Below are 12,994 nucleotides of genomic sequence, written 5' to 3' on the forward strand. Positions count from 1 at the left end.
GGTTATATAAATCTGAGAGATGCTCAAATAAAGTTGAGTTAGTACGTATATTCCATTCAGGATGACAGTGCACACTTGGGATTTCTGAGAAGGGGCTTAGAGCTGGCAGGCAGTGTTTCCTGAATGCCTTTGTTCACAGAAGTGGGGACATGTTATGTCCTTGAACTCTCCTTCTGTCCCGTGGCCCTTTTGTTTCTGAAAATAGTAGTGCTTCCCAACCTTAGACGTGTGTGTGCCATCATCCTGATGTGTCACTGTAGACCGCTTGTCCTGTTCCTTATAAAATATTGTCTCAATTTTAATTTTACTCATTTTTAGAATACATACATTAAATAGTATTGAGGTAGACTTATTTATTTTAACAATATGTTACAATAGAAAGAAAAGAAAAGAACTAGAACACTGTTCATGAACCTCATCACTACCGTGAGTTAACAGTTGGGTCAGTGGAGCAGATGCCGTTGATCTTGTTAGAAGGCCACATGGTGGCCCAAGGTGGCGGGTCAGCAGCAGACACAGCTCAGTGGAGCCCTGGAGATGTCAGCTTCACCGCTTCCTAGTTGCAGTGCTGTCCAGCAGCTTGGAATTCTCCCGCTTGTGCATTATGTGCTGTGCCACATACACTCTTCACGGAAGGCCTGTGTTGTCTCTCAGAAACACCCAGGACGTCTGTCTTACACGTGAGGCGTTAAGTGGCTGACTGGTTAAGGAACTTGTCCAAAGTCATGAATGAAGCCAGGTCCTGGAGTTACGACTCAAATTCAGGTCCTTGGTAATCCAGAGTCTACCCTCTGCCATCATGGTCTCTCACGCTCCGTAATCATTGGAACAGAGCAGAGGGTAGAAAGTGACCCCAAACAAAAAAATGGGTTCGAGTCACTGGGCCGGGGGACAGGACTTCCCCTTCCTTCCACAGGCCCCGCGTCTGACACCCTTGCTTTACACTTGGCAGTGGGAGGTTGGACCAGGATGGCTGTGCAACTTAACGAGGGAGTGCTCAGGGATACCTGACCTTCACAGACACCCTGGGCTCTAACTTGGGTTGACATATGAAGTATTCTGTTTTAACAGGCCCCTGTGTGATTAACAGCCATTGTTCTGTTAAGTGAAAGGTAATTGAGGTTTTGGCAAAATCCGTAAAGAAAAACATTAGCGAACTTGCGTGAAGGGGACAGGGTGGGCTAGAAACCAAGCCTGCCCCCAAATCATCTAACATCCAGAGAGAGGAGGTCGGAGGGGAAATAGTCCTCTACTTTTTGGAAAAGACCCTTAACCGCCCCCCTCCCCCAAGCGGATATACGTTGAACCATGTTTGTTTACTTTTTCTCCTTTCCTTCCAAAATTCTGTTGAAAATAACAGGAAAAAAACAAAACAAAAAAACAACCCATAAAAATATGAGCAGCCCCGTAACTAACGAGGCTGGAAAATGGAAAGGTGCTCCAGTGGTCCGGAAGCATTGAGGCTGCTGTGGAATAAATAAAACACATGGGATCAGATCGATGGTGACATTACACAGCAAAAGGACATACAACTCAGTAGAGACGAAAGCGGGAATGGCTAGAAAAATGAATTTTCCTAACAGGATCCTGGAAGATTTCCAAGCCTTGAATCTGTCGGGAGTGGCAACAAAAGTGCGTAAGGCGAGCGCTGGGCCCAGGATTAATAAGCCTGAGACAGCTGCTCCCATTCTGCTTCCAGGGAGTTTGGCTTGGTGGCGGGGTTTGCCTGTGCGGGAAGGCCATTCAGCTCAGTTTTCAATAAACTGGGAGCTTTGCCAAGGCAGAATACTGGTGGGGGTGGGGGGGGGAGTTGCAGCTGGAAGGAGAAATCGTGGGGACCCCAGGTTTCTTTTGTGTCCCTGCCTTCCAAGGATATGTGACTTCTGAACCTTGACATAAAGGCATTTTTGTTCCACCTCCTTTCCCTACTTATTTACTGTTATTCTCATGTGTGCTGAAGAAACCCTCCGCAGTCCCTGGCTGGGTGACTCAGCTGGTTAGAGCATTGCCCCGGAACACCAGAGTTGTGGGTTCAGTCCTCAGGTCACATACAAGAGGCAAGGAATGAATGCACGGACGGGTGGGACAGCAAAATCAATATTCCTCTCCCTCCCTCCCTCCCTTCTTCCCTCCCTCGCTCCCTCCCTCCTCCTTCCTCTCTCCCTCTAAAGCGAATTTTTTAAAAATTTAAAAAAAGACAAAACAAAAAACATCTGCTGTAAGGGATCCTCACCAATCAAGACCCCCATTTGACAATGAGAGGAAGTCAACAGAACAATCGGTGCAGAGCTAAGACAGGAAAGTTGTGATTCCTAGTCTCAGGTCCGAGGGAGCAGCAGGAGCACCATGGGGAGGGGATGGGGAGAAGCGGAGGAGGTCTGAGGAGGTTGCCGGGAGGTAGCAACCTTAGGGAGCTCTGGCTAGGGCAGGGGGGTGGGATCAAGAGCAGAACAGGAGCTGCTTAGGTCTTAGAAGAGTGGTCTGGAAAATTGAGCAGAGGATTTCTTCCAAAATTCAAAGCAACAGGTCTAAACTGAGAATTATGAAGAAGAATTAAGAGGTGTGGAGGATGGGGGTAGGGGACAAGTACCCAAGTAAGGAGCAGACGGAGAAGGAAAAGGAGGCCAGTACTTCTTTGATTCTAAGGTGCCAACGAAGCTCAGATGCCTGTTTGCAAATAGCTTGTCAGCTGGGGAGCTGAGAGCACATTTATGAGCTGACTTCCATAGAAATGTTTACTTTTTTTCCCACACCATGAGATGCCACTTTTTTAATACTTAAGTTGGTACCCAACCTTCTCATTTAGAGCTTTTCTGAGTCCCTTGACCGTTCTTGTTAATGTGTAGTACCATTTTATCACAAAGGTTTTTATGATGTTTATTGGAAAATAATGTTAAACTTAGATGAAAGTTAGAAGAATCAGGATAATAAGTAGAAGCCCTATATAGATTCTGCGGTTACTATCATTTTATGCCTTTGCTTTATCAGTGCTTTTACGCCTATGAATGTACGATGGATATGCTTTAATCATTTAGCAGTGTGATGCATATATCATAACCTGCTGAGCTTCTTATAAGTGACCTTGACTTTTTTTTACACCTTTAGTCTTGATAATATCTTTAAATTTTTTTTTAGTTTATTGATTTGTCAGAGAAAGAGAAATATCGATTTGTTGCTTATTTATGCATTCATTGGTTGACTCTTGTATGTGCCCTGACCTGGGGGATCGAACCCACAACCTTGGTGGGTCAGGACCACACTCTAAACAGTTGGGCTCCCTGGCCAGGCCTTAGTCTTGATAATATAATTTGGATATCAGTGAAGATAAGGTTTTGTTTCTATTTTATACTTGGTTAATTAACAAGCTTTTATTTTATTTTATTTCAAATTCGAGCTAACCGTGCATCACTGGAAATTTTAACTGCTTCCCTTGTAAATTAACCAGCAACTGGGAGATGGGAGCTGCTTGCGTGATAATTCTCTTTGGCACGTGAATGAATCCCACCAGCCTCTCCTAAATGTTAACATCTGAGAGACTTAACATTTCTGCTACCTTTCATTATGCTGACTGCCATGTAATATGCAGTCTTCTATTACACAACTTTTTATTTCAGAGCTGTGTCATATGAAACCTTCATGTATAAACATTAAGCCGTAATTAAGGATCACGACTTAAAATTCAACCACAGTTTGAGCGTGTGCCAACATTGACAACCACGCTTAAATTCATAACTTTTCTTTCTCCTAGCAGCTGGAAATTTCTTTTGATATCAATGTTAAGATGGTCCTAATTGTAGGAGGTTTAAAATGTAGAAAAAGTATCTTAGGACACTTTTACTGCCCTATTAAAAGAAGAAAACTAGACCTACTCTGATAGAATTTTTTATTCCCCCTGCCCCCCAAATTTTCCTAAGCCTCAGAAAGAAGAAGGAATGAGAGGGGACTGATATGTGTACTTCTCCTCTGTCCCTCTGGGTCCCAGAACGTTATAGATTTTGTGTCATCGATTCCTTAGAGGGGGGTCTCTGACCATACATAGACCCTGAAACCCAGTCATATTTTTATTTCACTGTTTATTGAACAGATACTGTGGGCATCTTGTCAGTTGGGTCCTCTGGGAAGCACATGCCAGGGTGAGGGTAGAAGGACAACATTTTTACTGGAGAAATGGCTGAGAAACAAAGGGAGGTGAGGGAGACGTGGGCATGGGAAGCCTTGGGACTGGGATGCAGGTCTACCACCTGTAAAAGGAAAGGGGGAAGGAAGGGCCCTTGGGTTAGATGAACCTCAGACCACAGTGCAGCTACGAGAAAGTCTTGGCCAGCCCAACAGGAAGCTGTGGTGCAGGTCACCCATCGGGGAGTCTTTACCGGCCAGGAGCGGAGGGCCTCTTACCTCTGCTGTGCTCAGTCCTTGGCTGGCATTGCCTGCAAAGTGAGTGGCCTTTGCCTTGAAGCTGAGGCAGATCTTGGCAGCTGCCTGGAGATCTGAGCAGGGCGCACACCAGAGCTGTGACAGTGGCCTAAACTCTGCCACTTTGGCACTGTGTGACCCTGAGCAAGTTACTTGAACTTGCACATTTTTGTCACTCCTGTTTTGGTAAAATCACAGTACCGATACCATTGGGTTCTTATGAAGTGTGACTGACTAGTATTGACTGACTAGTATATCCCCATAAAGAACGTCGTTGCACAATGGAATCACCAGATGTTCACCATTATGTCCTTCCTTGTGGGGATGAGGTGATGGTCAAGATCTCTACACTTCTCGGGTTTGACCTTGTCATGGAAAACATGGTAAATACATAGATACCTGAACAAAATGATGTGACAGAGTGAGGGCAAAACATTTTTGACATACAAGAATTAAAATACACCGCCTAGACTTTTTTTCTTCCTGAAGGAATGAATGAGTGAATGAATGAATGCAGTGAAGAAGAAGACACATTGTTGACCAAACTACTACTACTTAGGACAAAATGGGTGTAACTGCCATTGGCATGTGGAATTAAATGTGATTTTAACATAAAGATTATTCACATTGCAGATACTCTCTTATTCTTACTAGCCAGGAAGAATTAATTTAGAAATCGGCACTTGATTTTCATTTGCCTGAAAACAGAGAATACATTGGGACAGGGTATGCTAAAACAGGATTCGACAGATTTTTTTCTTCTAAAAAGCCAGATAGTAACCATTTTAGGCTCTGCTGGCCAGCCAGTCTGTCAGTGCTAACTCAAGTCAGCCATCGTTCCATGAAAGCCGCCGTCCTCCGTCTGTGTTCCCATCACACTTTCAGAACATTGAAATGTGAATTTCACATACTTTTCATGCATCATAAAATATAATTTCTGAAGTTTTAAGCATTTAAAAACATAAAAACCATTGTTAGACCCCAAGGTCTGTCCAGAGAACCAGGTGAGGGTTGGATTTGGCTGCCCCTGGACTAGAACCTGGAAGAATTTATGGAGGAATCAGTTTTCATTAGTGGGATAAATGAAGCACAGCACTAAAGCTTTACTTTTGAGGAGTTAACTTTCCTGATTTTAGCTTATCTCAGGTTGTTCTTAAGGTTTAGTCCCGATGCGCATTGAGGTGAGGGACTCTAAAGCATGGCCTGGCTCTGTTGTCCATTCTTCCTGGACTTGATAAAGATGTAGCAGTGATAAGTATTAGTGTGCATGATAAATCTAATACACAGAATCAAATGGTATTATTACAGTTGGTATTAACTTGAGCAAATCAGAAATGTCAAGGGGTAGAAACTTCTAGTATTTTAATACTTAAATGCATGCATTCAATCCTCAGTGTGTCGTTGACCTTTCTGTGTGAATACCCGAAGAGCTTCTGCCCCCCAGTTCTGCAGCGCCCCATCTGCATGGTGTCCCATTGTGTCGACAACTTTAACCAATTCCATGTTACTGGAACCAGCCTAAATACTTGGTCATTAGCTTTTACAAACAGTAGTATAGTGAACAATATTTTATGTAAATATATAATTGTGCAACATGTAATAAACAAATATCTGCAAATGTACAAGTATGTCTTTTGGATATAATTCCAAAAGGGGAATTAATGGATCAAATATTATACTCGTATATGCATCTGGATTTTTTGCCCTCTATAGTGATTTGACTGATTTATAGCAACATATGAGCAGATGTTTCCCTCTGGGAAAATTAAAAAAAAAAAAAAAAAAGGAAATTGCATGTTTTACCCACCATACTTGATTTTTGGTATCTTGTTTTAGTTTTAATTTACATTTCTTTCATGATTGGGATTGTATATCCCTTCATATGATTCTGATCCATTAATGTTTACTTTTATTGAACTATCTGTTCATGGCTTTTGCTAGGTTTTCTATTGGGGATGTTTTTAAGAGCTCACTACATATTTGAAAAATTAGTGCTTTGTTTCTGTTTTTTGTTTTGTTTCTGTTTTTTTTTTTTTTTTTTTTTTTTTTAATCCTCACCAGAAGATATGTTTATTGATTTTAAAGAGGTGGGGGAGGGGAGAGAACCATCGATGTGAGAAACATGGACCAGTTGCCTCCCATCCGCGTCCTGACTTGGTATTGAACCCACAGCCTAGGTATGTAGGTATGTGCCCTGACTGGGAATCAAACCTGAATGACGCTCCTACCAACTGAGCCACCCGCCCAGGGCAGTCCTTTATTTTTGGCAGTAGTTATACATATTTGTTGTTCATCTTTTAACATTGCTTATGCGTTTAAAATTTTCAAAAATTTTTTTAAAAGTTTAACGTGTAGTCCTATTTGCTCCTTTCCTTAGGTCTTGAAACTCTTTAGTTCTTATGGCTTCTAACTCTGCCCACCATCCATTTTTTTCTTTTTTTCTCCTCCTGAGTCTGCCTTACTGTTCATCTGACCTTCTTTGAGTCTCCTGCCCCTCTCTTCTAAGGACACTTGTCCTTGGGTTTAGGGCCCACCCTAATCCTGGATGATCTCATCTTGAAACCCTTTTTCCAGTTAAGATCACCTTCACAGGTTCTGGGTGGACATCTCTTTCGGAGGGCCACAGCCCCCTCCCCCCCCCCCCCCCACTATAGTAACCCTGCGTAATTGTTTGTCTGCTTTTTCCCTCTGGTGGTTGACTTTAAGAATTATATTCCTAACGTTTGATCTGAATCTTTAATGCTCTTGAAATATATTTTCATTTCCTCTCAAAAGAATTATTCTCTCCTTTCTGCCACCCAGAGTGTGGGTGCTGTTAACAGCCTTCCATTCTGGGACTTGGAATGGCAAGCAACTGAGAACATGTAATACTTAATTTTTATTTCTTTCTGTTTCATAAACTGATTTTATTTTATTTTTTAAGTTTACACAGTCATACTCCTTTTGTTTGTTTTCAGCATCCATGATATACTGAACCAGCTCGGAACTGTTCTGAGTTGTAACAGTGGACATCAAACTTGTCTTCCGGTGTTAAGATTCAGGAGGCGCGAACCCAGAACAGCCTTCCTTAGCATTGTCAATAGATCATGTGTGTTAACACCATTAGTATAGAACAGAAATGGGTGTATATAAGCTTTATAACTTCGGTCAAGTTTTATATTTTTTATTGAGTTACCTCCTAGAAAGTTTGAAATTTCAGAGATGTCAGCAAAAATATTGATTATGAATGGGTTTTCGGTTTATAATGGTACAGGATATTATGCATTTTTAGTTTCACAGTCCTTCGTCTCAAAATTGAGTATAAAAACTGTCTGCAGAGTGGATTTATTCCTACTGATCCTGTTTTCTTGCACAGAATCCTTAAACACGTCAAGTAATGTGTAGACTGAATATATTAACGTGAGGTTGTAAACTATATTTTTAAGGTTACAGTTACAACTTTTTAAGTGTGATGAAATGTCTTTTTACTCTCCTCAATGAAATCTATCATTTCTTGTACTAAAGGCTTTATGACTGAGCAAATGGTGATCCTTTTGCTGAAGCACAGCTGAGCACAGCCAGTATAACGCAGTCACCACCCGGGCGCTCTTTCACGGGCCACTTCCACGTTTGGGTTGCATTCTTCAGGCAGAAACAGGACACTAACTACTGTCACCGCGCTTAGGAAGCAGATTGTGTAGTTTTCCTTGTTTTTGGTTTCTTGGTTATAGATTCTTGGTCACTGTAAAGTTCATCAGCTTTGCTCATGAATAATTATAAAACATTGAAAGAAGTTCAAAGAGATCTTGACTGTCATTCTGGTCTAGTTTTTTCCATCTTAAAAATGAATTCTACCTAGAAAAGTGAAGTGACTGTCACCAAGTACATCGTTTATTACTGATGGGGTCTCAGCCAAAAACCCTGGACTCTGCATATCCTCTCCGTTGTTCTTTGCCCTAGTTTTAGTACCGGATACATTGCAAACAGACACTAAATAAACATTTTTTGAATATAAATGAACGTGAGCCTTTAATCTCAAAGTATAAATAAAACATTATTTTGTGTTGCTTAGATATAATTGTATTCAAAATTAACTCAATTTTAAGCTAGGCTTAGTTATTAAGGAGAAAATATTTTACCATCAAGAGAAAATGTTTAAAAAATAAGAATCACAGACTCGATATTTAAAAGCTACTTCAAGATTATAAAGAATAAGGGAGAAACTAACAGAAGATAGTGATCATTTTGAAGTGCTTCTTCCAACACTTTTTTTTTTTTTTTTCTCTGTCTGGATTCTGTCTAATCAGTGGTATCAGTTTCATTGTTTGCTCTAATTATAACAGTAAGCATTTTTCTTTTCAACAAGTTTCCTTTGAAAGAATCGCTTTTAATGGTGTGTAACCTTTTGGTGTTTGGATGTATCACAACATGTTTAATCTCTTCCTCTTACATAAACTGGCCTCTTTAGCGGTTTCTCATTTTGTCTGCCGTGAATCATGCTTACATAGGTTACTGAATATACGTCTTGTCAGATTTGGTGGCTTGTTAGCTCAGGACTGAGATCTAGGCTCTTGGGTATGCACCACCAGGCTGCTCCCAGAGACGGTTTCAGGGACCGTTGTGGCCAAGTGTCAGTTGTAGTTTGCTTTCGCCCACGCTGACAAACTCACTTCTAAAAACCTTTGCGATTTTGATTAGAGAGCATGGTATTGTATTTTAATTGCAATGCTTTTGATCACCGTGTTTACTTGGTCCCTTTGTCACTGCTTTAGTAACAACTCTGGGCGGGGGGGGGGGGGTGGCAAACACTACACAGTACATAGTACACTTTGATTGCAAGAAACATTAAAATGAGAGAGGATGTGAGTCTTAGAACCAGGGAAACCGAACCTGACTTTTAATGAAGACTCACTGAGCGTGTCGTATGTTTTCCCATTTCCTTTAGCGTTTATGAGGTAGGTATTACCCTTTGCGTTTTACGAATGAGGGGAATATGATAGAGAGATGGAATGACTTGCCCAAGATCAATGTTACTTGAAAATGGTTTAAGGGCTAAGTTTCAAACAGAGATATACTTGATTTGAGGAGCTCCTAGCGATCATCCCGCATAAGAGACTCTGAAATGTTAATCTGCATGAGTAGAGATACTTTTTTAAAATCCACTTATATCAAAAGAAAATTAGATGCCACACAGGTGTTTTTGTTTTCATATATTTTTAGAATGATGAGAGGAAACAAAGTGAAAAGTACCTGAAATGTTATGACGCTGAGGTCGTGTGTTACCGTTTGCACAAACGTAGACCGGTGTGCTCTGCTGCCTCGGAGGGAGGAGGGGGTTGCCTCTCAGGGGTGCCCCTGAAGCTGTGCAGCACCCCGTGTGATGGAGAATTTTCTGCCCAAGATGCCAGTAGTGTTGCTCTTGACCAACATGGGTGTATATTGGAGAACGTGGGGTTTGGAGCAGCCATGTCCTGGCGTCACCATACGGCTCTGTCATTTCCTAGTGGAATCTTGTGCCTTTGACGTAACTCTTCTGTGCCTTGGTTTTCTGATTGTCCTATCTCCCCCCAGTCAGGGAGCTTTAGCATTTTCACTTCATGTATGTAACCTCTTTATTAGTATTCGATCTGCCAAAGGTGGGTAGTTGCAAAGCCTGGAGAGGAGTCTCCTCTTTGGCTGCGTCCTGCCATGGAGGTGGCTCGATTATGACTTCTAGTCAATTTTTCTTTTCAGTTTATTTTTTAAGAACATTGTGTTGATACATGAGGTATAATCTTGTGATACAGCTGTGATCCATGTCTGTATGTGAGTGCATGTGGGAAGTACATTTTCACACATAGATGTGTAGATTGGCATACTGTTAAATTACAAATAATAACATTATTGTAATGATATCTAGAGGGTACTGTATTTCTTTGTAAGGTCAGTATTTTATAGAGCACCATACACATTTTTCCTATGAAGTTTTCAATTTTTAAATAAGTATTCAACTTATGTAATTTGATTAAGTATATAAATGTATGTGCCATTCTGTATACTTATATGGAACTGAGAGCTATTTTGTGTTGATGTCTCTCTATTTTAAACTTTTGCTTCATTGTGACAGGAATAATTTAAGAGGTGACAGATGTGTGAGCTTTTGTAGGTGGTTTTTTAAAGAAAGACAGCTCCTTTTCTTTTTTTTGGTCAGGCAGGCATCTCAAAAATTTGGTGGTAATAAATGACTTAGAATTCCTCATAGGTTTAAATATAATGAGCTAAATTATTTTGATATTGATGGCGTGCACATTAGGCAACTTACAGTTTATTTTTTGTCGTTTTTAGGATTCTGAGTAACAATAAAATATCGGAGCTGAAGAATGGGTCATTTTCTGGGCTAAGTCTCCTTGAAAGATTGTGAGTATCTTTTTTTATTATTATCATTTCTTACTGTTATTTTACTTTACGCATTTCTATTGTAAACCTAGTACTAAACTCCCAACTTTTCAAAATTAAAAAGTGACTTTTTCCAATGTTTTAAGGATTGAATTTTTAAAAACTAGTCATGATTTTACTTATACGTGGAATCTGAAAAATGAAAGGAACAAACTAAACAAACAAACATATAGATACAGAGAACAAGCCAATGGTTGCTAGATGGGAGGGGGTTGAGGGGCTGAGCGGAAAGGGTGGAAGGGATTAAGAAAGTACGGATTGTCAGTTATGAAAACCGTCACAGAGATGAAAAGTAAAGCATAGTGAATATGGTCAGTGATACAGTAATAACTATGTATGGTGTCAGATGGGTACCAGACTTATTGGAGTGGTACCACTGAAAGGTATATAAATGTAACTTTGCAAGGTATATAAATGTAACTTTGCAAGGCATATAAGGTACATAAATTAGTTGTACAATATATATGCGAACTGTAATTGAAAAATGAATTTAAAAAAAAGTTAAAGCAAAGGTCGGCAAACTTTCTGTAAGGGGCCAGATAATATTTTAGGCTCTGTGGGCCGTGTGGCCTTTGTCACCGTGCCTTGACTCCGCCATGATAGTGAGAGAGCAGCAGCAGACAATATGTCAGTGCATTGATGTGGAGGTGACTCTATTTCCACAACAGGCCGAGGACCATAGTTTGCTGACCCCTGGCTTCTAAAGTGGAGATGCTCTTTTGAAGTTCTGTTTTGATGTGTGTATGCCTCGTCAATAGCCAAGCAGAATTGAAAAACGGGGGTGGGGGGATACTTTCAGATTAAACTCTCATATTTTATCCAGATGTGTCTGAATGTGACCATTGTGTTTTGCTTAGCAGGTCGGTACAGTTTTGCTTGTGATCAGATGTGTTACAGGTAGTGCTCATGTTTTGCTTTGCTGAGTTTTACACGATAGGTATTTCATTTGCTTGTTTTCCGAATGCGGTTCTAGGATAGTGTTTCAAATTCCCATGTTACCCATACATTTTGGATAACAGTTCAGAGTACACCAGGGAGCCACACAGTGGCCATCTTTTCTGCTGAACAGCAGACTTGCCTCATTTTCTTAGCTCTCTCTGTTGTGCGTCACTTTCTCTACTCCGAGGTGGCCTTTCCTTGACCAGCTCCCCTGCTGGCTTCTCCCACAATTGAGCGCCCCTGGGACTTCATGGCTTCCATCACTGCTGTGTTAGAAGCATATATGATTGATAGCGTTTGACCCTGTCTCCACCTACGGCCACAGTTTGAGGTATTAGAGGTTAGGACTTCAACGTAGTAATTTGGCGGGCACTCAGTTCAGCCTAGAATTTGAAACCACGTTCAAGGGTGAACTGTATGTTGTTATTAAAAGAATTGTCTAAAATTTATGCTGCTATAAACATTTTTCTCAATTTTTTTGTAAGTTATTTTTGTATTTATTAGAATTTTTAGACTGTTTATAATAGAGAACTTACATTATTTATCTATTTTTCGATGCACCCATTCATCCCTCCTCCCTGCCCTCTATCTTCCCTCTTCATTTTGTGGTCTTGTCATTCTTGGGTTGTGTTCTATATTTGTCAGAAATTAGGGGCACTCACCTGTACTCTAATTGCAGACACCAGAATTGCATCGTGGTCAGTATGTCTGACTTTTCATTGTTCATTCCGCTGGAGATGATGGGTCTAGGTCACCCAAGCATCTCTTTCTCGTGAATGATAGAGCCAGTCCTAGCCCATAAGGAGTGAAGGGTGGTTAGCTTTTAGGCTTCAGAGAATGATTTCCCAGCTCCTGAGGAGACAGAAGAAGAACGCCTCCATTCATTTTCATGACTTTGTGCTTGTAGGTGATTTTTGGACCAGAAATAGGATATCAGGTCAGCCTGAAGGCAGACTTGACTTTGTAGGAATGGGGATATGAGAGATGGATGGAACCAGCCACTAAGGCTGCCTTACTTCTTGATTTCCTGTAATGTCAGGAAATTATTTTCTTTCTTGATGAAGCTGTTTCAAGTAGAGGTTTCTGATACATGCAACAAAAAAGTGTCTTTTCTGATATAATTTGTATTCTTGCCTAAAGGAGCTAGCTCTTTTTCCAAGAGCTATTTAAATATTTGCTTAATTTTGTTTAAGCAGTTTTTGTTCACCTTTTTTCACTTATGTTTTAA

General features: G+C 40.7%; 1 protein-coding gene across 1 annotated transcript in view; it reads left to right on the top strand.

The window, feature by feature from the left end:
* Nucleotides 1–12,994, top strand: part of ADGRA3 (adhesion G protein-coupled receptor A3) — a 99,475-nt gene that overhangs the window by 18,255 nt on the left and 68,226 nt on the right. The window contains exon 2 of the mRNA XM_090267020.1: nucleotides 10,717–10,788. Coding sequence (XP_090123146.1) covers nucleotides 10,717–10,788 — 72 coding nt within the window. The remainder of the gene's footprint in view (nucleotides 1–10,716; nucleotides 10,789–12,994) is intronic.

Source organism: Furipterus horrens, unplaced genomic scaffold, assembly GCF_987537825.1.
Source record: "Furipterus horrens unplaced genomic scaffold, mFurHor1.1.pri manual_scaffold_2, whole genome shotgun sequence".
In the NCBI taxonomy this organism is placed as follows: Eukaryota; Metazoa; Chordata; class Mammalia; order Chiroptera; family Furipteridae; genus Furipterus; species Furipterus horrens.